We start from the raw sequence: 20,179 nt of genomic DNA on the forward strand, positions 1-20,179 counted from the left end.
AACGAGTGTTGCCTTCACTTATGAAGTGATGGATTCCATTTTTCAGCAAGTTTCAAAATGTTCCTTTGCTGCCCTCAAGTGGCCAATGTCGCTATGGGCAATGTGGCGACCGCCCAGGGCGCAATCCACATGGGGGCGCACGAGCGCTCTCAAGAAAAAAAAGTCGGCAGTTTTATAGCTCAGTCAATTCCATCGCAAATTTGTTCAACGGGCATTGGGGCGCCCTTACTGTCACGTGATGTTAGTTTGCTCCTGACAGTCGTGTCTTGTCGGATCAGGGTTCTTTCGTTCGTTCGTTCTTCGTGCACGTCAGAAGAGCAGCCCTCTCCTCTCGCCGCGGCCCTCCCTCCCCGCCTCTCTCTCGCCTGCTGGGACAGCAGAGGCCGGAGAGGAAAAGCAAAAGGAGGGGGGCGAGAGATTCCAAGGCCACACAACTGCTTCCAAATAAATTGTATTTCATTCAGGCACGTGCACTCATATGAGGCAGGTGAGGCAGTGCCTCACCTTGCCACCAGGGGCGGTAAAGGGCTCAACATGGTTTCCTCAGCTGTCACCATAAGTTGTTCATAAATGAATAAAATAATAAAACATAATATAATAGCTGTCCTGTGGACTATGCTTTTAATGCAATTTTAGTGTGTTTCCTATACATTTGGATCATTTTCATAGTCAAAATAGCTGTATTTCTTGTTCAAATACCAACGGGAGACGAGAATCATGGAGGCTGAGGCAGTGACAGGTAGTGCTTCTCAGGGCGTGCGCGTGAGCGTGTGCACCACTCACACACACACTGTAGTGAGCGCGTGCAAACAAAAATGGGGCGATAGTGAGCCACGACACGAGTAAATGCGAGAGTAAATTAAGAAGAAAAAAAAAGAAAAGAAAAACAACCAACAACATTCGGTGCTAACGCGTTGCTATTTGGCTTTATTTTCCCTGAAAATGGAGGATATAATCTCGAAGATAAGACATTTTTCAAAACTTGACTGTCAGTCAAAGCAAGAAATCATAAGGGAAGACCAACGCCAGATTTGCGAGGATTTATTCAAACTACGTTCCTCCTGGGACAGACTACAACGCATTCGTTTCAAAAGGAGTGGTACTCTAAAAAAGACTTCATTTACAAGTAAAGGTAAGAATACTGCAGTGGTGTGTTTAAATGTACAGTGGTGTGTTTAAAATGTTATTAAATTTAATCAAGAATGGGATAACAACCATGTATGCTTGTAAATCTGACTTGAGTCAGTGCCTTAGCGTCATACAGTACGTTTGTGCCTCACCAACCCCAACCGCACGTCACTGATTTCATTCATAAAGATAATTATACCTATCCACATGAACTCAATTGGGTTATGTGAAAAAAAATACACACAAAAAATGCACGCGCTACGTTATGGCCGCATTACCTGATGCAAGCATACGTGACGTGATAAATGTTAAGGTTGTTTGACGAACCGGATGGTGTTTGCAAAGTTTTTTTTTTGGAAGCAGGGGGGCGCGATGGATGGTTCGCCCAGGGCGCAAAAGTACCCACAACCACCTCTGTGTATCGCTGTTATTTTTCTCAGGGTTTTTTTATATATAGAAAACAAGCAGTAAAAAGGAAAGCGTGTGTGAGCTTTTTTTTTAATTTTATTTCACTTTTTGTATATTGTGCTTTTTTTTTTTTTTTTTTACAATTTATATTCATCTGATTGGGAAAGAAATTAAGTTTTCCTTTCAAGTCTGACCTCCTCAAAAGCAAAAACACAAAACAATCTCCACATTTTCATGAAGGTTCAATAAATAAATAAAACTGATTTCAAAATAATCTACATGCCACGTGCAGTGGAGACGATTCTATGTGTGGAAATAATTTGAAGGTCCGTTTCGAGGCAGTACAATCATGGTGATGACAATCAACAAGCTGTCAAGTGTTCGACTGTTAGATTCGTTCACAAGAGGGATTTCCACCACCTCTGCGACCAATCCAGTCGATGAAATAAGCGTGAATGCAAATTGCATCCAACATGCCATCATTTAGCTGGAACCCCGACGCGTCTAGCATTTTCATTTTCAGCCCCCAGCTGTTTTTTGATCAATAACGCCACTGCAGTCCAAAGCAAAGAACACAAAATCATCCTAAACACCTCTCCAAGCACAGCTGCCCCCTTCTGGCTAAATAACGGTGACAACGAGGAATCATCATAATGACACACAATTGCAAAGTTTGAATGCAGATCTGCTTATTGCTTTGTTCCTTATGATACAAGAAGAGAGGACGGTTTGAGTCAGGTGATGCAAACACATCCCAGAAAATGGTCATAGCCGCAACCCAAAGTGCATGGACGCAAGTCGCATGGGAGCCCACATTTCTGAAAAGGCCTTTGAATGCTTATTCCAAAACCTTGATAGTCAACCAAAAGAGCCTCGAGGAGCTGGACACCAAGGATGGATGGAATAATGCTCAACGGCTTTCCATCGGAATCGCCATCTTCCTCCAATCTGAGCCTTGACGCTCTCTGGCGCCCCCTGTTGAAAGAAACTTAAGTGCACCTCTGAAACGCGAGTGATTCTAGAACAGCAAGTTTGTCTGAGCCTCCGTCTCGATTTGCGTTCCCTTATGAGCTCGAGCACATCCCCTCTCCTACTGGAACGTAAAGAAGAAGGTGACGACTCAAAGGCCACTTGCGCAATCTCTCAAGTGGCAAGCATAACGCGGACGATGATGAAACGGAGATGAAGCGGTGCAAAAGTGAAATGACGTAAGTTGAATCTTCTTTGGTTGAGGCAACGCACCTTCAGTGTACAACCGAGATGAAAGAGGAGGAATGACGTTTTGGACTAAAGTGCACAAAGCATCGTTCTGGACATCTCCTGATCACTTTTTACAAGTGTCTTTGCTCTCATCCTCCCTCTTGCGGCAAACGGATGATCCCATCATGTCCAATAAATGATAAAAGAACGCTAAAGTGTCATTGAGTCCATCAGTAGACATTTCTTAGACGTGGCGCCTTTGAAGCCTTGTGGCGGGAATACATTTTTCACAAGGCGGTTTTTGGTCGTGTACCTTCCGCCAAGCACCTGCCACGGCGCCGCCACGATGCTCTTGCTTGGTCTATCCATTGAGGTTAGCCGCCTGCTCCTTCTCTGCCTTCTCCTTGGCCTTCTCCTTCTCCATCAGCTTCTCCTCCTTCTGCAGCATCACCATGATGTCGGCCACCTGCGTGGTAGAGATGTCGATGTCCTCCTTGTCGATCAGCTCCACCACCTGCCGGCAAACGCGTGACCATATTGTACATGTTGCAATTTCAGAAAATGACTTTTCATGGCTTACCGCACTTGAGTGGAGCAAATGCACAATATTTGGAAACAACACAAAGTGACGTTCTCTATCTTCCCTCTGTGCCCTAACAACATGGTTGCTCTGGAAAGCGTAAAAGCGCATTGGCAAATTCACGCTCGGACGTGGCCAATTTGAAACTCCAGCAACCTTTCGCGCTGGCTGGGGTCTCTTTTTGCATTTCATTGTGGTCAGTAACGCACTTCCCAAATAAATCATGAAATCACAAATAACCACCTTGATGACATCATCGATGTCGATCTTGCCGTCTTTGTTGTCATCGAGCGCATCTGCAATGCTCTGCAGCTTGTGTTCGGGAATGTTCTGGATCTGCCGCATGATGCCAATGAGTTCATCGATGCTGATCAGGTTCTCCCTGAAGGTGTAGAAGAGACTGGATACAGGAAAGTGCGTTACCGGCTTGGGCGGGGGTGTAAAAGGCGGTGGAGATTTAGATCTAGTTCTTGTGTCCACTGATTTGGAGGGAGGGGGGGCGGCATGCTCAATTCCAGCTCTTCCCTTCCCATGATTACATCAATCAAAGGTTTCCAAGCAAGCTTCTCCAAGCTTGCGCTTGCCACAATGTTAATTTCATGCTACAAAACAAAAAAACATTATGGGTGCTTCTCTCTTCGAGAAGCGGATGGAAGGCTTGACGGTGAGCAAGTAAAATGTGGAAGCGTCTCCAGCACAATCACAGCGGACAACCACAACGTCGCGTTAGCAATGGTGGAAGCATAAATCAGCCAAACAAACTCAATTGATTGCAGCTTGTCTTACCTTGGAGTGTCACTATACTTAGTCAAGAATAAGCTGGAAATGTTTACAGTCAATTAGGGAGCATCAAATGATTTTTTTTTTTGGGGGGGGGGGGGTATTTATGCTGGCAAAAAAAATTATCTGAGGCACCAATCTCCACCAGGATTTTACCATGCAAGCATGAGGGATGATGGGGTGACAACGTTGCTCTCTTACCCAACAGGTGGCGTAGTTCCGCCGCCCATCTGTCCGTCCAGGATGACCTTGTCCTTCTCCAGCTCTCCGATGATCTTGTCAATGCGTCCGATCATGCGGTTGACCCTCTTGGAGAGCCGCTGGCTGGCCTTGGACTCGCACACTGCCTTCTCCTGGCCCGTCTTGGAGAGCTCCTTTTTGATCTCCTCCAGGTCCTGCGTGACGGCACACAACGGCAGGGCAGTGCTCTTCAAAGTGTGCCACTAGTGGAACCCGTCGTTACAACTCCCCGTTTCGCTCTGTGCAGGCCCAAGTGATAAAATGAGTACTTTGGCGCAATCCAATGGTATCTCAATGTTGTTGTTGGGTTTAATTCGTTGGAAATGCTTTTCAGCTGCAATCGTGTTGTTGTTTTGACCGCCCTTAAACGCACCAATTGCAACATCAAAATGTTTCCGCTTATGATGCCATCGTCTAACTTTGCCCTTACAATTTGCCTGCGTTCCCTAAAATGTCTGAAGCATGAGAATCCATTTAAGGGCGAGCGACAGCACCTCGCTGTACTCCTGCACGTCGTCCTTGAGTTCTTCCAGCTCTTCCTTTTCCAGGGTTAGCAGCTTCTTCTGCTCCTTCAGCTTGGAGCAGGCGTCGCTGATCAAGTCAATCTCCTCTTTGGTGATCTCCTCGCCCTTCAAAGACGAGGACAGACGGAAGTGAAGCACAACGGAATGAAGCCCAAGTGTCCACGCACACAAGACAAGCGGGAAAACACTGAGGAACTTTCACAAGACGTGGAACAATCATGAAGGATAACCGACGTGGGCAGAAACTTTTGTAGGAGCACAGGGTCATTTAGGAAGATGAGCTAGCATTAGCTAGCACTCAAGCTAACCTGGTAGCGCAGGAATGTCTGCCACTGCTCAAACTGTGCATAGGCGCACACGTGAAGAAGAACAGAGGAAATTAAAGCAGCGTAAAAATGCCAGAGGTTGAGTCAGTAAAGGAAAAAACAACAACTGCGTAGCAATGGCTTTGCAATTGCTCCCAAACATAAAGCTTTACCTTAACCCCTTCGAGGATGGGCGCCGTGTCCCTGAGCGCGTCGACCTGAGACGCCGTCTGCCTGCTTCGTTCAGCCTCCAGCTCCTCGCCGTCCTGTCATATTAGCATTCAAGAAGGGATCTCGTCAGACTTTTGAAGGATGTTTTGTTGTCTTGAACCCGTGGCGGGAAGTAACGGAGCACAAATACTTTTGTCACTGTGCTTAAGTCACAGTTGCCAAAATGATTTGTACCAGTCGACAAAACGTCAGCTTCTGACATTTAAGGTTTAAGCTAATGTGTAAACAAAGGCAGCTGGGGGCTTATATCGAGCAAATTATGGCGTTACCCTGGCAGCCTTCTCCGCGGCGTCGGCCAGTCTCTCCAGCTCCCTTTCCTTGTTGTCCTGGCGAATGGCCGCCTCCTCCTGCAGTGTAGTCTCCACTTTGGTCTTGTTGTCCACTTTGGACAGCTCCATCTCGGCCGCCATCATCTGTGCCTCCTTCGTCTGCAGAAGACGGAAGGCAGCGAGTGACAGTGTGGGACAAGCGCGAGCCAGGCGGACGTACCACCATCTCGGGGAGCGTCTGCAGGGTGGTCTTGAGCTGGTCGGCGGGGGACAGCGTGTCGGGGAGGTACATGGCCCGGGACAGCAGCAGCAGGGAGGTGGGGATCTGCTGCTTCAGATGAAGTTCCAACCACTGCAAGACGGATCATGGGAAAAATAAGATGACGGGTCGACTACATCATTGCAAAACCTTCCGATTGCTCTGGAATCGTTTATGGATGATGGATTCTAAAAACATCAGCTAGTGATGGGCCAGGTGTAAGGCACCTCCCTCAAAACGGAGCGAGCACACGTCACATAAAGTGGGGCACCTGGCTGAGCTGCTCTCGCAGTCGCTCCTCTGTGACGCCCAGCGATCTCATGCCTCGAACCCGACAGGCAGCTTGCACCTCATTCACATTGAGGGTCTCCACACCCTCCTCGGCGATCAGCTGCAAGAAGACAAAGCAATCCGCCCCGCTGAGTGTGACTGTAATGTTGTAATTTTCATATTGCACTTTTTACCAAATTCAAATTCATATCAATGATTTTATTTGTCAACCTTGTAAAATAATAGCCCAAGTTATATTTTGACAAAATACAGCTTTAAACATCTCGTCACGATGCAAGATGGTTGTTTTTAATGTTTTATTTTAGGAAGGTGATTAACTTTAAAAAAAAAAAAAAAAATTGCAAATGATCTGTGCGTAGGGAAAAAAGTCAGCGGCACAAATCTTGGCCCGCCTATTTACGAAGGCAGCCAAGGTCACCTTATCGTCAGCGCGAATGTTCCTCAGCTTCATGATGAGCTGGAAGCGCAGGAAGTTGTTGGTGCCGATGGACTGGAGTTCCAGCAGGCGGCACAGCGCCACCAGCTGGGGCCGAGTCAGGTTGTCCAGCGTCAGCTCGTCCTCAAACAGTTTGGAGAACCGCAAGATCTGCTCGTTGCTGGGACGCTCGCCCGAGTTTCGGATCTAGGAGCACATGAGGACTTTTATGTTAGATTTTTATTCGTGTGCTGATTTCAGCTGTGGGTGTTTTTCAAATAAACATGAGGTTAGGGTGGCATATTCAGCACACGTCGCTCACGAACCTTCTGGAAAAATGTGGAGAACTCTTCAGCGACGTCACCTTCGGCCGCCTTGTTACGCAAAGCGATCTCCTCAATGGTGTCCTGCAAGAACTTGGCCATCTCCAGCTTGACGCGCAGCTCCTTTTTCAACCTCTCCTCCTGCAAGTATATGAAATTGTTGCTCACAGAGGATAGAGAATATTCACCGTCAGCGCTTTGAAACTGTCTACATGTGTTGCGCAACCATTTGTGTTAATACACACTGCTTCCTGCAACGCTGATGCACCGATCACAGGTATCGGTATTGTTACCTTCTTGGACTGCGTCTCGAAAGTGGACGGCAGCATGTTGGGGAAGAGTTTAAGGGCGACGGGCAGCAGGAACTCCATGAAGGGGACGATGATGAACACCAGGAAGGGCAGCAGTCGAAAGACGTCCGCACAGGTCCGGAGGAACTGCGGGGGAGGGCATACATTTGAAAACAGTGCGTTCACACCAGATGAAAGGCTTCGGGTGGATCCCAGTGAAAAGGCCTTTCGTCAGTGGGGCCTTTGACATGTATCGCATCACATTAAAGCGTGGCGGCGCGGGGGGTTGCTCGATGGTTGGGCATTGAAAACTTGAGAACGAATAATATGAAAAGAAGACTACCATGGCAAAAGTTAAGTCCGGGCTGGATCAATGGACTGTGGATGGGGGTGGGACATGCCTGCTCAGAGGGAGTTCAGCTGCATGTGAAAAGGCCTAAAAGGGGGAAATGTGTGTGTGTGTTGGGGGCATCGTCAGCACTGACTACCAGCTAGTGACGTAGCTTTCTCTCCTACTTAAGTCCTCACCTGTCTCCTCTCCCGGCGGGACAGGCCATGTCCGTTGAGCACCCGCCACAGCATTCGTCCGGCGATACCCGTGTCCACAAAGAGCAGCCTGAAGCCGTGGTAGTAATGTTTGATTTCGTCCAGCACCCGCTGTCGCAGCGTCCGTCTGACAGGTTCGGCATCCAGAACCGGACTGTACACCGGCCCCCCTTCCTCCAGCTTCTTCTTGTCCTTCAGCGAGCGCAGGGACTTCTCCACCTTGGAGTCGTCCCGCCTGGCCGGAGAGGCGTGGAGCCACCGGACGCCAGGGACGTCCCTCCGCCACGCTCGCGTCTCGCCAGAAATGGCTGGGTACGGCCAACAGGGAGCCCGGAGGGCCGAGGCGCATAAGAAGCGCCGTGAGTCCGAGCTCCAGGGGGGGCCCTCGGACGAGAGGAGCGAGGGGTCCAACTGATAGAGCCGGGCTGTGCTGACAAGTCGGAACCCACCCAGTCTGCGAAGGCAAAAGCAACGCTATCAAATTCAGCATGTGTTGCTGCACTCTTTGTGTTCACATATCTTTTGCTTAACATAGTGACATCGAAGTCCGCCTCATGAATAAAATGTGCGCTTTTCTGGCTCGATTCGACAGTCTCACCTGTGACTGGAGAGTCTTAACGCAGTGCAGTTGAAGCAGGAAGCATCTTTCACTTTCCCTGTGAAGCAGCAAGGATACGTGATTGATTTGCAAGGGAAACAATCGCACAACATCCATAACATTGATAGGACTCCAAGCACTCCGGGTGGGCTATCGAGCTGAGATCGGTTACGTGCCATCGTCTACCGGCATTCAACATTGTTGATCCGACTCTTGCATTGAATGACATGAAAAGGTGTACCGAAAGAAGCAGGCCAATCAGTTACTATCTGTTAAAATCCCAGGAGGCCCAGTGAGAGGCACGCGGAAGCTCTTTGGCCAATTGTGTGGGAACAGGTGGCCGGGTGGCGCCCCCCTGGCTGAGCACACACAAACGCATGCACGCACGCACAATCACAAGCAGAGTGCACTGGAAGCACCGCACTCACATATGACACCGAGGGAAAGGACTGGAAATAATGAAAATAGTGTGGCACTATCCGAGAGTGCTGGCTTGCTTTTAACCGACTATTGGCAGTTTGCTTGCATCGCCCGTAAACGCTATTTTGGAGTGAGCTGCTCAAGTGTTTGTTTATATTTACAGACCGCACCAAGCAACAATGTGTCTTTTACTTGACATACTTCATAAATGGAGGAGACCAAAATAGAGCACCAAGCAGCACCAAGAAAAGGACGTTAAAGAATAAAAGCCAAACACGATGCAAATGTAAAACATTTTCAGCTTCAATATTCTTTTTTTTCCACAACATTCCAGTTTCTCACGTGGACATATGAGAAAATGAATTGCACGTCGTTAATCAGAAGTCTACGGTTAGTTGTAAATCTCCCATTTATTTTTAACATTGAATGTCATGACATGAACAAAAATATATGACGGGAGGAATTTGGGCGAAGTCGAAGGCGCTGCCATGGCAACTGGCATCCCCCAGTCCAATGCGAGCTGCTGAGCCGCTGTCCTCACACGACCTTATTCCATTTCATTTACTAGACAGTTACAACGACAGCGACTTTTTTCAAAGATTTTACGGCAACAGTGAATCATCCGCCACTTCACAGCCCTATACGGAAAAATACCACAAATGCTAATCCAAACAAGCTAGTTAGCTACGTCAAGAGCCCCCCCCCCCTCCCCCCAACATACATTCATACTTGCGGACTTAACAAATTAATCACAACAAAGAATGACGCCTTACCTTTGGCTTTCCGTAGATCGCCGTTTAACGACCTGGAGGTAGTCATTAAGGGTGCCCTGGACCTCGTAAACAGGATTAACGCCATGTGGAAGCTTTGCTCGCTGTCAGTCTCGCGGCTACCTTGGACTTTTTTTTTTAATTACCTGGCGCGCCAGCAGGCTAGCGAGTTAGGCTAAATGTTTGTCGTAACGAGGAAAGGAGGTTCCCAGAGTTAGAGACGAGAAACATAGAATAAAAAACACGTCGCTTAAATAACTGCAAAACATCAAAGAAACCGGCTCCGTGTTTCATGCCCTTCCCGTCTCTCTCTTGTTCAAGGAGGCCTCGAGTGACAGCAAAACGAGGGCAAGGCTTCCTCTGACGTCATTCTATCGTCCGTTAGCCCGGGAACCGCCAACCGGAAATTCGCTGCAATAATAATAATAATAATAATAATAATAATAATAATATTAAAAAGAGAGACAATTGGTAATTACTTCTATGGCTATTAAAGTTTGAGTATATTTGTCTGTTTTTTTATCCAAGGCGGAAACACGTCTGGGTTTGTGGTTTAATAAAAATTAAATCATATTGACAAAGATAATTTGATGTATTTTCAGATTCTAATGAAACAGACAATTGATAGTCAACAATTTATACGGATAAAGGATTTCCTTTTTAAAATTGTGTTTTACAAGGCAGGACATTTTAACTTCCTTTCCGCCGATGACGTTTGAGTAACACGATGACGTAACCGTCATCTGCAAGAGCATGTCAGCCCTCAACATAATAAAAAAATATCACTACATTTGTATGTGCGTGTACACAAAGACCGTGGCATTTTGTTCATCTTCTTGCAACTTTTATACGGCCATTTATTCCTTATTAACAGACTTCGGTTTTGTTTTGTTGTAACTGAGGCGGAACACACGTCCTTTGTGTGGTTTAAAAATAAAAGCTCATGATCATTTTTTTGGGGGGGGGGGGTTAATTTACTAATTTCAAGTTTATATGTATGTTCATTGTGTATAATTCAAAAGATATTGTTCAACAATTTTTTCCAGTTTAATGGTTGTTTTTTTCCGTAGAACGTGCTGTTTTGTTTTGTTTTAGGAAAAAAGAGACTTTAGTTTGAAAGTCCCGTCCTTTCCGACCACGATGCGTTGGTCTGTGGCGGGATCTGCCAACCGGAAAAGTAGCATAACAGAGAAGAACGTAATAATATCGCTGTTTCTGTCCACACTAATCTTAATCTTTTCGTACATGCTAAATCCTGAATATGAAGGCCTGGATTCAAAACCACATTCTCAAGACTGTGGGGCAGATGTGCGATGGATAAGACGACAAAACCTCCCAGTAAAAGAAATAAATAGACAAAACAGAAGTAAATAAATACAACAACAAAAAACTAAATAAATAAATGCAAATCCGCGAGTATGCTGGGGTCCACTGTTTACAAAATCCATGACCGGGTTTGCCCTGGACCACCAAAATGACTCCACCCATGAATTACGCAGCAGTGGGTGCCTCCAAATGTGAATGGTTTCCATAAAGTGTTTTTGCAGTTTAATAGAAATGAACAAAAATAAATAATAATAATAAAAAAAAAACATTCGTAAATGTATGTAATTTCTGTTTATATAAGGGACCCGTCTGCTCGTGTGCTCCTCCGACCAATCACGAGTGGGCATTTTTCGCGCTGGTTGGCCTCACAGTTTGAGTTCCCCGCAGAAGCCTTTTCACTCCACTTGAATGAAATTCGTCGTTTGACGCCATGGAAAAATTCCTCCTTTCCGTCTAAGCGGCCGCCGGGACGTCCAGCCAGCGGGTAAAGCCCCGAACATCGCCGTTCGTCCTTACTGTCAAGGCCGAGCCGACAGGGGCCAACGTAGGGACTTTTTTTCTGGGAAAGTGTACACTTGTCCCGGGGCCCAGCATCCATTTTAAGCGAGAGGCGGCTAGTTAGCCAATGCTAACTCTGGCTGCTACTTTTCAATGGGATTCAATAGGCTTTGCTGGTTAGCATTTTTTCGAAACGAGCTGTCATGGCGCCGACAAAGTGACTCTTCTGACCGAGTCGGAGTCGAACACATAATTCAGTCTCAGATGCAATTCGGTTGTAACTGTAGTGTTTCTCGCCATGGTGTTTTTGGCTTTTGTGAGGCGGCTTTGTTTAGTTGCTGTTTAATGTCAGACGATCGCGAGTAGTCTAAAGGGAATAAAACATGCCCGCTTGCCAATTACAGGTACTAGCTATTACATCTTAAAACATCTTCCAGTTTATGAGAACGACTAGTTTGTATTTTAAAAGTACGTCCGGACAATGAGTAGCACGAAGTTGAAACAATCGCAAGGCGCTCGCCAGACAAGATAAATCGATCCACGATGAGACATCGCTACTAAAAGGCACCTTATTGGACGTGTCAGCTGTTGTTGTTATTTCCGCGGCTTTTCCAGACGGCGATGCGCTCATTGGGCATCGCTGCACGCGGTTCCTGCCCTCCTCCGTGCACAGACTGCAGCTAGCTGATAGCATGTCCTTTCTCCAGGGGGACTGATATGCAAGGAAGCCAGGGATAGAGGCTCGCTACCTGCTCGGATTTATTTGTGACAAGGAACTCTTGAGAAAGTGTGTTTTGATCAATTTGAGATTTGCACACGTTTGACTCGGTCCCACCTCTGCTGTTTTGTCAGAGTGCGTGAAAAGGACTTTTGGAATGGACAGCAAAGGAAGTTCCTTGCCTTTGATGGCCGAGCCGGCCAACCCCGTCAGTATGAAGCAGTCGCCAGAGTCGCGCGGCGACCCCTCCCTGCTCATGGACCGGGCCGCCGCGCAAACAGCCACCACCTTGCAGAACGGCGTACTCCCGAAGATGTCCGGCCACGCTCACGGCAACCACGGACATGACCGACTCAAGGACCTCACGTCTCTGGTGCTCAACAGCGACCAGGACGCCATCCCCAAGATGTGCGCTGCTGAGCCGCCCGCCCTCAAGGGCGCCGAAGGTCCTCCTTCCAACGGAACCCATCAACATGTGCGTGGCCCTCATAGTGAGCCGGGGCTGAAGGCGAGCATACCCCAAGTGGTCAAGGCACCGCTCTTTGAGCCCTGCTTGGCCAGCGGGACCAGCTTGGCCGCCGCTGAGGGTGCCGCCGAGGGTGCTGCCTTGGCGCCCGAGGAAAGACAGGAAGTGAAGAAGCGGCGGCGGGGGAGACCTCAGAAACCAAAACCTCAACCCAACCTCAGTTCCTCCACCATATCCAAAGATGCTCTTGGTCCCGCTTCGGAGGCAGTGGAGGCGGTGAGTTTCTGCTTCTAGTCAACTCGTTCAAGCTTGTATTTGTTGGGAACTTCAAGAAATTACACTGGACCCAGCTTTCCAAACTCGTGTTGAAGGGGAGTCAGAGCACACCTGCACCCATGTAGATTGCCTCTGATTCATTCCAAATCAGGTTCAGATGTTCTAATAGGCTTTTCCTGACATTTTTGTAGTCCCGAGCCACGATCCGCAGAGAGCTTCCGCAGCATCAGAAGGATTTCATTGTTCAAAGATATCAGTCGGGAGAAGGGTACAAAAGAATTTCCAAGGCATTAAAGATGCCGTGGAACACAGTGAAGACGGTTGTCGTCAAATGGAGAAAGTACGGCACGACCATGACGCTCCCAAGAACTGGACGCCCCTCCAAAATTGATGAAAAGACAACAAGAAACTGGTTAGGGGGGCCGCTGAGAGGCCGACAAAAACGGTGAAGGAGCTGCAAGACCTTCTGGCAAGTACTGGCGTGACAACAATTTGCCGTCTTCTACATATGTCATGGCGGCGGGGTGGCCTAGCAAAATCACTTGACCCAAACGCATGTGCTTAAATTGTGCTGCGGAACCAAGACTTGAGCTGTTTGGCCATCGCTTCAAAAGATACAAAAGAGCCATAGTGAAGCGTTGTGGTGGCCATGTTGTCGAGGCTTGGAGCTGTTTTTCTTCAGCTGTTGAGGCCTTAGTCAAGCTGGGGAGAATTCTGAACTGTTCCACTTTGCGGTCAGCGAGCAGAAAATCCTTGAGGTTTCTGCTGGAAAGCAAAAAGTCAGGAAAAGCCTACTAGAACAGTTGAACAAGAGGGTTCTCTTTAATTCATAAGTGGTCACAAGAAGCTCTTTGACATTTTTGTTAGTGAAGTACACAAAATGATTTCCTCTTAAAAGTGTGGACCCCCACCCCCTTGATTTCTTTGTCTAGCCTGCAATCGTCTCTGAGTCACCAGCAAACGCGACAGAAGCTCTGCCTTTGCCAAACAGCTTCTCTGTTGGCGACGTGGTGTGGACCAAGGTGTCAGGCTACCCCTGGTGGCCCTGTCTCGTGACCACCGACCCTGAACTCAACCACTACATCAAACCCAAACCCAACGGTGATTCTTCGTTCAACTGTCCCACATTACAAGGACTCTGAATATTCCCTCCAATCTGTTTTTTTTTTTCTCTCTCTCTCTCTCTCTCTCTTAGCTAAAGGCAGGTCAGGCTTTCTTTACCATGTGCAGTACTTTGGAGATGCTCCTGAAAGGGGCTACATTTTTGAGAAGAACATGGTGCCCTTTGCTCGGGAAAGCCAGTTCCAGGAACTCAGCCTGCGCAGCAAGCAGCCGGTCTCGCGTGTCCTTCACAAAAAGGTACTTCAACCTCGCTATATAGTGAGAAAAAAAATAGCAAATAATTCAAACAATTAAATTCTCAAGTGGAGGTACCTCATTTTTTTCCCTTTTGGTTGTGGTTGACGGCCGTTTGGCCCTCCAGACCCTTCAATCAGTGCCCCGTAAAGTGCGCCCCCAGTGGAAGATGGGCGTCATCCAGGCCACCGAGGCGCTGGCCATGTCGCCCGACGAGCGCTTGGCCAACTTCATCTTTGCGTACGACGAGAACGGGCCTCACCTCAACGCCTGCATCCTGGACAAGCTGAAGCCCGAACCCGGCACCGAGGCAGAGGTCCGGCTCCTGATGGGCATGGCCGCTGCCTCCAAGCGTGGAGAGCGTCTGAACGGAGGCCATCTGACGAGAAAGAAGAAAGATGCTGTAAGACACACTTAGAAGTCGTAACAAGCTGTTGCGGACTGTTTCAAAACTTGCTTTCACTCCAAAGCAACCCCCGGTGCCTCTCAAGAAGCCGCCAAGACCGCAACAACCTCTAAAGGTGGACAGGAGGCGGAAAACATCAACAAGTCCTTCTGAGAAGATGACGTCAGCAGAAAATTCTCCGGGTCAGTGGGCAAAGTGCCACCTGCCTTCCAAACAAATCCTCCATCATTTATCATGCCGTTCATCTGTTGTGCTTTTAGCTAAGAGGCGGCTGAAGCAAACCTCCAAAAGGACAACCACAGTCGACGCAGCCGTGGAGCAGCAGCCCAAAAAGAGGCGAAAAAATGTCAGAAGATCCTGCATGCGTTGTGCGTGGAGATGGGAAACGCAAGCTCACAACGTTCTTCATCAACAGGAGCAGGACGACCAGAAGGCCAGTACAAGGAGGAGTTGTAAAGCTGACAAAGAAGGCAAAGAAACCAAGAAGGCACGAAAAGAGCAGCAAGTGCCTCCTGGAGGTATACCACAATCGAGCCATGGCGTTAAGCAGCCCAACCACAAGACCAGTTTGTCAAAGCGTTCCCTTGCTCCACAAGACCAAGAAGCCGAGAAACCAAAGCGCAAAAGGAAGCGGAAGCAAGATGGCGAAAACCTCGGCGAGCCCACCAAGACCAAAAAGAGACGCTCGTCCCTTTGTCCTGAACCCGAGGTCAGAGAGCTGTGTGGATTTTTTTATTTATTTTTTTATTTTTTTGGGGGGGGGGGGGGGGGGGGGGGGGGGGACCTGCCTTCATGTCTGAGGCTGCCCTTACCTTGTGCACAGGGTTCCGGAAGCGAAGGTTGTCCTGCTTCTCCGAGCGACAGCCTAGACGGCATGAAAAAGGGAGAACGCAAGAAAGAGTTTGTCTGCCAGGTTGGTATTTGGCTCGCTTGAACGTTCTGTGAGCACACTTATCTCGGTGTTGTGGTGCAGGTGTGCGAGCGGGCCGGCGACGACCTGGTTCCCTGCGAAGGTCAGTGCTGCGGAATGTTCCACCTCGGCTGTCTGGGCGAAACCTTTCAGCCGGACAACAAGCCGCTGTGCCGGCCGTGCAGCACGGGTGAGCAAGCGAGCGCGCCTTCCATTTGCCATCACCTCGAATCCTTTGGCGGACTTGCCGTTTCTCCTGCCAGGGGTTCACCCGTGCTTCTCATGCAAGCGGTCGGATGGCGATGTGCGGCGCTGCCACGTGGCACACTGCGGCAAGTTCTACCACGAAGTGTGCGCCCGCCTCAGCCCACTCAGTGTCTTTGACAGCAAAGGTTTCCGCTGCCCACTGCACACTTGCCTCAGCTGCCACTATGGCTGCCGCACGCAGCACAGGTCCACCAAAGGTGAGGCGCTCGCCAGCAAATGCCAACTCAAGCTGCAAACGTGAGGCTCAGCTGAGGTGTTTGCAGGGCGGTTAATGCGGTGCCTGCGCTGCCCGGTGGCCTACCACGTGGGCGACCTGTGCCTGGCGGCGGGCAGTGAGATGATCACCAACACCGCCATCATTTGCACCAACCATTTCAACGCCAAGAAGGGATATAGCCACCACAGTCACGTCAACGTCAGCTGGTGCTTTGTCTGCTCCAAAGGTGAAAAACATGCAGCACAATCCCAAAAACAACAATAGCTTTCAGTGTCATTCTTTGCAAATAATACATTTCATACTGTATGCCTGCATACTGTTAGATTGTCTGTCTACGTGTGCTGTGCCACCATTTGTGTCCCGATATCAAATATGCTGGAAACACTGCGGCAGCAATGCTATTAAGTAGCCATTCTATAGTGTTTCCCATTGTGCGTTAGCATTTAGCTAGCCAACTCAGGCCATTTGTTTCACAAGGCACTGACTTATGACCAAAAAAGAAAACCACAGCTGACGTTTTTGAAACCCCAATCGAACCCCCACTCCCCCTCCAAAAAAAAAAAAACATTATGCAACTCTCGCCTGATTTGTAGTTCTTCCAAAACCAAGCAAGCCTGCTGCAATGCCTTGCAGGCGGTCAGCTCCTGTGCTGCGAGTCATGTCCCGCCGCCTTCCACCCTGACTGCCTGAACATCGCCATGCCCGACGGCAGCTGGTTCTGCAACGACTGCCGCACCGGCAAGAAGCCCAAATACCGAGACATCATCTGGGTCAAACTGGGAACTTACCGGTAAGCGCTGCATGGCCATAGCGTTTTTCCATCGCCGCCTTTCTCACGTCATTCGCCTTCAGTTGGTGGCCAGCGGAGATTCACCACCCGCGCAACGTCCCCACCAACATCCAGCACCTTCGCCACCAAATCGGAGAGTTCCCGGTCTTCTTCTTTGGCTCCAAGGACTACTTCTGGACTCACCAGGGCCGCGTGTTCCCCTACATGGAAGGCGACAGAGGAAGCAAGTACCAGAAAACCGGTATCGGGAAAGTCTTCAAGACGGGTAAAGGCTCACATGGCAAGCATCCGCCCCAACGCAAAGAGCTGATTTGAAGCGTTACCTTGCCCACTTTGCTCTCTTCAGCGCTGCTGGAGGCTGAATCTCGGTTCAAGGAAATGAAGATGAAGCGAGAGGCCAAGGAAGCGCAGGAGAAAAATCGAAAGCCGCCCCCGTACAAATTCATCAAGGTGGGTTAGAGAACAGAAATGGCCATTTTGCATTTTTAGAAAGTGAAGGGGGAAAATTATTTCAAATTGGAAGAGCTCTTTTTTGCAGCCTACCTTTCTTATTATTCCAGGTCAACAAGGCGGTGGGCAAGGTGCAGGTTTACGTGGCCGACGTGTCGGAGATCCCCAAGTGCAACTGCAAGCCCTCGGTGGAACGTCCATGCGGCTTTGAGTCGGAGTGCCTGAACCGCATGCTGCAATACGAGTGCCACCCGCAGGTGTGCCCCAGCGGCCAGCGCTGCTGCAACCAGGACTTCAGCAAGCGCCTCTACCCAGACACCAAGATCATTAAGACGCCCGGCAAGGGCTGGGGTCTGATGGCGCTGCGTGACGTCAAGAAGGTCCGCCACCACCGTCCTGCAAACCAAATCTGTTGGCAGAAAACTAACACAAGCGGTCATTTGTGATTTGCTCACGGCTCCGAACGGTTCCAAGTTGTGGCCTTTCATCTGTTCACCCGCCAGGGCGAGTTTGTCAACGAGTACGTTGGAGAGCTGATCGACGAGGACGAATGCCGGGCCAGGATCAAACATGCTCACGAGAACAACATCACCGACTTCTACATGCTCACCATCGACAAGGTGGGTGCACGCGTTGTGAAAGCGTTGCTCCCCGGCGTGTCGGCGGGCGCCGTGCGCTCAGCGGCTCCCCTCCCGCCGGGAGCCACACAAATGACGAGGTGTCGGCATGTTGGGAACGTTACACGAGAGCGGACTGTAACGTCATAGTCGTCAACACCACAAACATGGTGGCACGGCCCCATCGTCCGGCAACGTCTTTGCCTTTCCCCCCTCCCCCAGGACCGAATCATCGACGCCGGTCCCAAGGGCAACTTCTCCCGCTTCATGAACCACAGCTGCCAGCCCAACTGTGAGACGCAGAAATGGACTGTCAACGGGGACACGCGCGTAGGACTGTTTGCCGTCTGCGACATCCCGGCGGGTAACCTTACACTTGGCCACAACGCTACAACAATTAACTACTTAGCGACTCTTTTCAAAACACCAACAAGCCACTTTGGAGGCTCCGAAGGTTCATGTGGCCTTTCCACAAATCTCTGACGCTTTGGTGTTCGTTTTGTCGCGGTAGGCACTGAGCTGACGTTCAACTACAATTTGGACTGTCTGGGCAACGAAAAGACGGCGTGCCGCTGCGGCGCCCCCAACTGCAGTGGTTTCCTGGGAGATCGCCCCAAGGTAAAAAAATAAAATCAAAGCTGCAACGAGTACTAGCGTTTTTTATTGCGTTACCTGCCGTCGCCAGAACTCCAGCGGTCAGATGGCATATCCAAAAGCAAAAAGGCCCAAGCGCAAGTACCGGAAGCGGCGGACGGAGGGCAAGAAGTCAGACGACGAGTGTTTCCGCTGCGGCGACGGAGGCCAGCTGGTCATCTGCGGCAAGAAGACCTGTACCAAAGCCTTCCACTTGTCCTGTCTCAACCTCTCCAAGAGGCCCTTTGGTCAGTGATTAAAAATCAAAACAAACAAAGTATATTTCTAGCCTTAAAACCTAAATTATCAACTTCCTGTTTAATTTTGGGCATGGTACCTGAGACTTTTTTTGTGTGCGCTTTATGATCAACACATCCACCCAATTTTGTGCTCATCGGTCAAACTGGTTCCAGGTCCAAAATTTTTTGCAACCCTCCAGGAGATGCTACAGAGTGAAGTGTGGAGTAACGTTTCCTGTTTGCTGTCAGGTCGCTGGGACTGCCCGTGGCACCACTGCGACGTCTGCGGCAAGAACTCCCATTCCTTCTGCCAACTGTGTCCCAACTCCTTCTGCAAGGCCCACCAGGAGGGAGCACTGCGTGCCTGGCCGCCCACGGGCCAGCTGTGCTGCCTGGAGCACGATGAGCAGCAGGACGTCGCCCTCGCTGCCGTCCCTGCCATCGCCCGTCCCAATGGCCCAAGGAAAACCCCGGTCAAGAACGCCAAGAGGAAAGTGGCCGAAGCTTAAAAAGTAGAAAGAAACCAAACACAAAAAGTTCAATCTTGGTCATCAGGGAACAATCTCACCGATTGCGCTTTTTCAGGTTTTTCTTTTTCTTGCACTGAGCTATCCACTTCCTGGTCTGATTTGTTTTTGCCAAACTGCATTTTTTTAAACATCAAGTCAAGGCTTTCATACTTGAGTCCCCTTCTTTCTTTTTTTACTTTCTAATATATAGAGAATACATAGTAAATATGTGCATATGACAGAAATGAGACTACCTTGTACTGTGCTTAGTCCAGTAGCGTCCTTCATACTTTTTTTTGGGGTGATAATGCCCAACAGAAGGTGGTAATAATGATAGATTGTGTTGGGGGAGGGGGGAGGCGGGGCTTACCTGTGAATCTGTGACAAACACTACTGAGTCGTTAGAGCGCTCCAAGCACATTTTGTACTCTTCAGTTGAATCCTAACTTCTAGTTTTTAGTCTCATTAAAAAAAGGATAAAAAGGTGGCAAAAGTCAGCTCTCAAGGACTCACTGATTGAATGTACATTGAGCCCTGGAAAGACTGTTGAACATATGTAGTGGATTGTTGTGAGCACCATTTAACTGGTTTAACTGGCTTTTAACTACTGTCCCTCCTAAACCACAAACTAATATGTACATACTGTATAAGTGCCCATAGTGATGCCTTCTATTGTAAATATATCAAGTTTTTTTTCTCCTATCATTCTGTCAATTTTTGTGTGCTACAGCTCATGTTGCATGAGAAAATACTAACAAACATGGTCATATATTTACAGACACACACGTACAAACCTATCCATACATATACTGTCAAATGAATTTAGTCACACTATGAAAAACAATGGGAGACAAGCAAAAAAAAAAAATGCACAAGATAACCCAAGTTAAGGGGATCATCTTGTCAAGTTGCACTTTAGGAAGT

The 20,179-nt window shown here is 48.8% G+C and overlaps 2 protein-coding genes across 6 annotated transcripts; one reads left to right on the forward strand and one right to left on the reverse strand.

Annotated features, from left to right (window-relative positions):
- Positions 1-1,614: 1,614 nt before the first annotated feature.
- letm1 (leucine zipper-EF-hand containing transmembrane protein 1) lies at positions 1,615-9,953 on the reverse strand. Of its 4 annotated transcripts, none has more exons than XM_088401075.1 (15): positions 9,581-9,953; positions 8,388-8,445; positions 7,772-8,243; positions 7,247-7,390; positions 6,957-7,094; positions 6,634-6,837; positions 6,196-6,315; positions 5,886-6,017; positions 5,666-5,824; positions 5,339-5,431; positions 5,169-5,201; positions 4,831-4,965; positions 4,298-4,491; positions 3,560-3,698; positions 1,615-3,250 (listed from the first exon to the last, which is right to left on the reverse strand). In XM_088401075.1, the coding sequence occupies exons 1-15, from the start codon at positions 9,663-9,665 to the stop codon at positions 3,098-3,100; spliced, it is 2,259 nt and encodes a 752-aa protein (XP_088257201.1). In that variant the 5' UTR covers positions 9,666-9,953; the 3' UTR covers positions 1,615-3,097. The 4 variants fall into 4 exon arrangements, with proteins under 4 accessions (XP_088257201.1, XP_088257200.1, XP_088257203.1 ...); XM_088401074.1 differs by having other exon boundaries at positions 3,560-3,716; XM_088401077.1 differs by lacking the exon at positions 5,169-5,201 and having other exon boundaries at positions 9,581-9,952.
- A 1,270-nt stretch (positions 9,954-11,223) lies between these two features.
- Positions 11,224-19,957, forward strand: nsd2 (nuclear receptor binding SET domain protein 2). Of its 2 annotated transcripts, XM_088356557.1 has the most exons (22): positions 11,225-11,387; positions 12,254-12,861; positions 13,794-13,962; positions 14,057-14,220; positions 14,345-14,620; positions 14,688-14,805; positions 14,884-14,969; positions 15,039-15,141; positions 15,220-15,332; positions 15,447-15,536; positions 15,597-15,723; positions 15,797-15,997; positions 16,064-16,243; positions 16,651-16,807; positions 16,870-17,072; positions 17,154-17,257; positions 17,368-17,637; positions 17,761-17,877; positions 18,097-18,238; positions 18,386-18,492; positions 18,560-18,755; positions 18,996-19,957. In XM_088356557.1, exons 2-22 carry the CDS (start codon positions 12,277-12,279, stop codon positions 19,253-19,255), a joined length of 3,768 nt encoding a protein of 1,255 aa, XP_088212683.1. In that variant the 5' UTR covers positions 11,225-11,387; positions 12,254-12,276; the 3' UTR covers positions 19,256-19,957. The 2 variants fall into 2 exon arrangements, with proteins under 2 accessions (XP_088212682.1, XP_088212683.1); XM_088356556.1 differs by having other exon boundaries at positions 11,224-11,387; positions 15,039-15,332.
- The last annotated feature ends 222 nt before the right edge of the window (positions 19,958-20,179 follow it).

The sequence above is a fragment of the Syngnathus floridae genome, chromosome 16 (assembly GCF_059516105.1).
Source record: "Syngnathus floridae isolate MCC-2025c chromosome 16, RoL_Sflo_1.0, whole genome shotgun sequence".
Classification (NCBI taxonomy): Eukaryota; Metazoa; Chordata; class Actinopteri; order Syngnathiformes; family Syngnathidae; genus Syngnathus; species Syngnathus floridae.

Excerpts from the sequence above, each read along its gene's own strand:
- nsd2 (XM_088356556.1), top strand. The coding sequence starts at position 12,277 with ATGGACAGCAAAGGAAGTTCCTTGCCTTTGATGGCCGAGCCGGCCAAC. Across the intron at positions 13,963-14,056 it reads CATCAAACCCAAACCCAACG|CTAAAGGCAGGTCAGGCTTT; the intron begins GTGATTCTTCGT and ends TCTCTCTCTTAG. Across the intron at positions 17,258-17,367 it reads CCCCGTACAAATTCATCAAG|GTCAACAAGGCGGTGGGCAA; the intron begins GTGGGTTAGAGA and ends TTATTATTCCAG.
- letm1 (XM_088401074.1), bottom strand. The coding sequence starts at position 9,665 with ATGGCGTTAATCCTGTTTACGAGGTCCAGGGCACCCTTAATGACTACC. Across the intron at positions 8,244-8,387 it reads TTAAGACTCTCCAGTCACAG|ACTGGGTGGGTTCCGACTTG; the intron begins GTGAGACTGTCG and ends TTGCCTTCGCAG. Across the intron at positions 5,825-5,885 it reads AGACGCTCCCCGAGATGGTG|ACGAAGGAGGCACAGATGAT; the intron begins GTACGTCCGCCT and ends CGTCTTCTGCAG.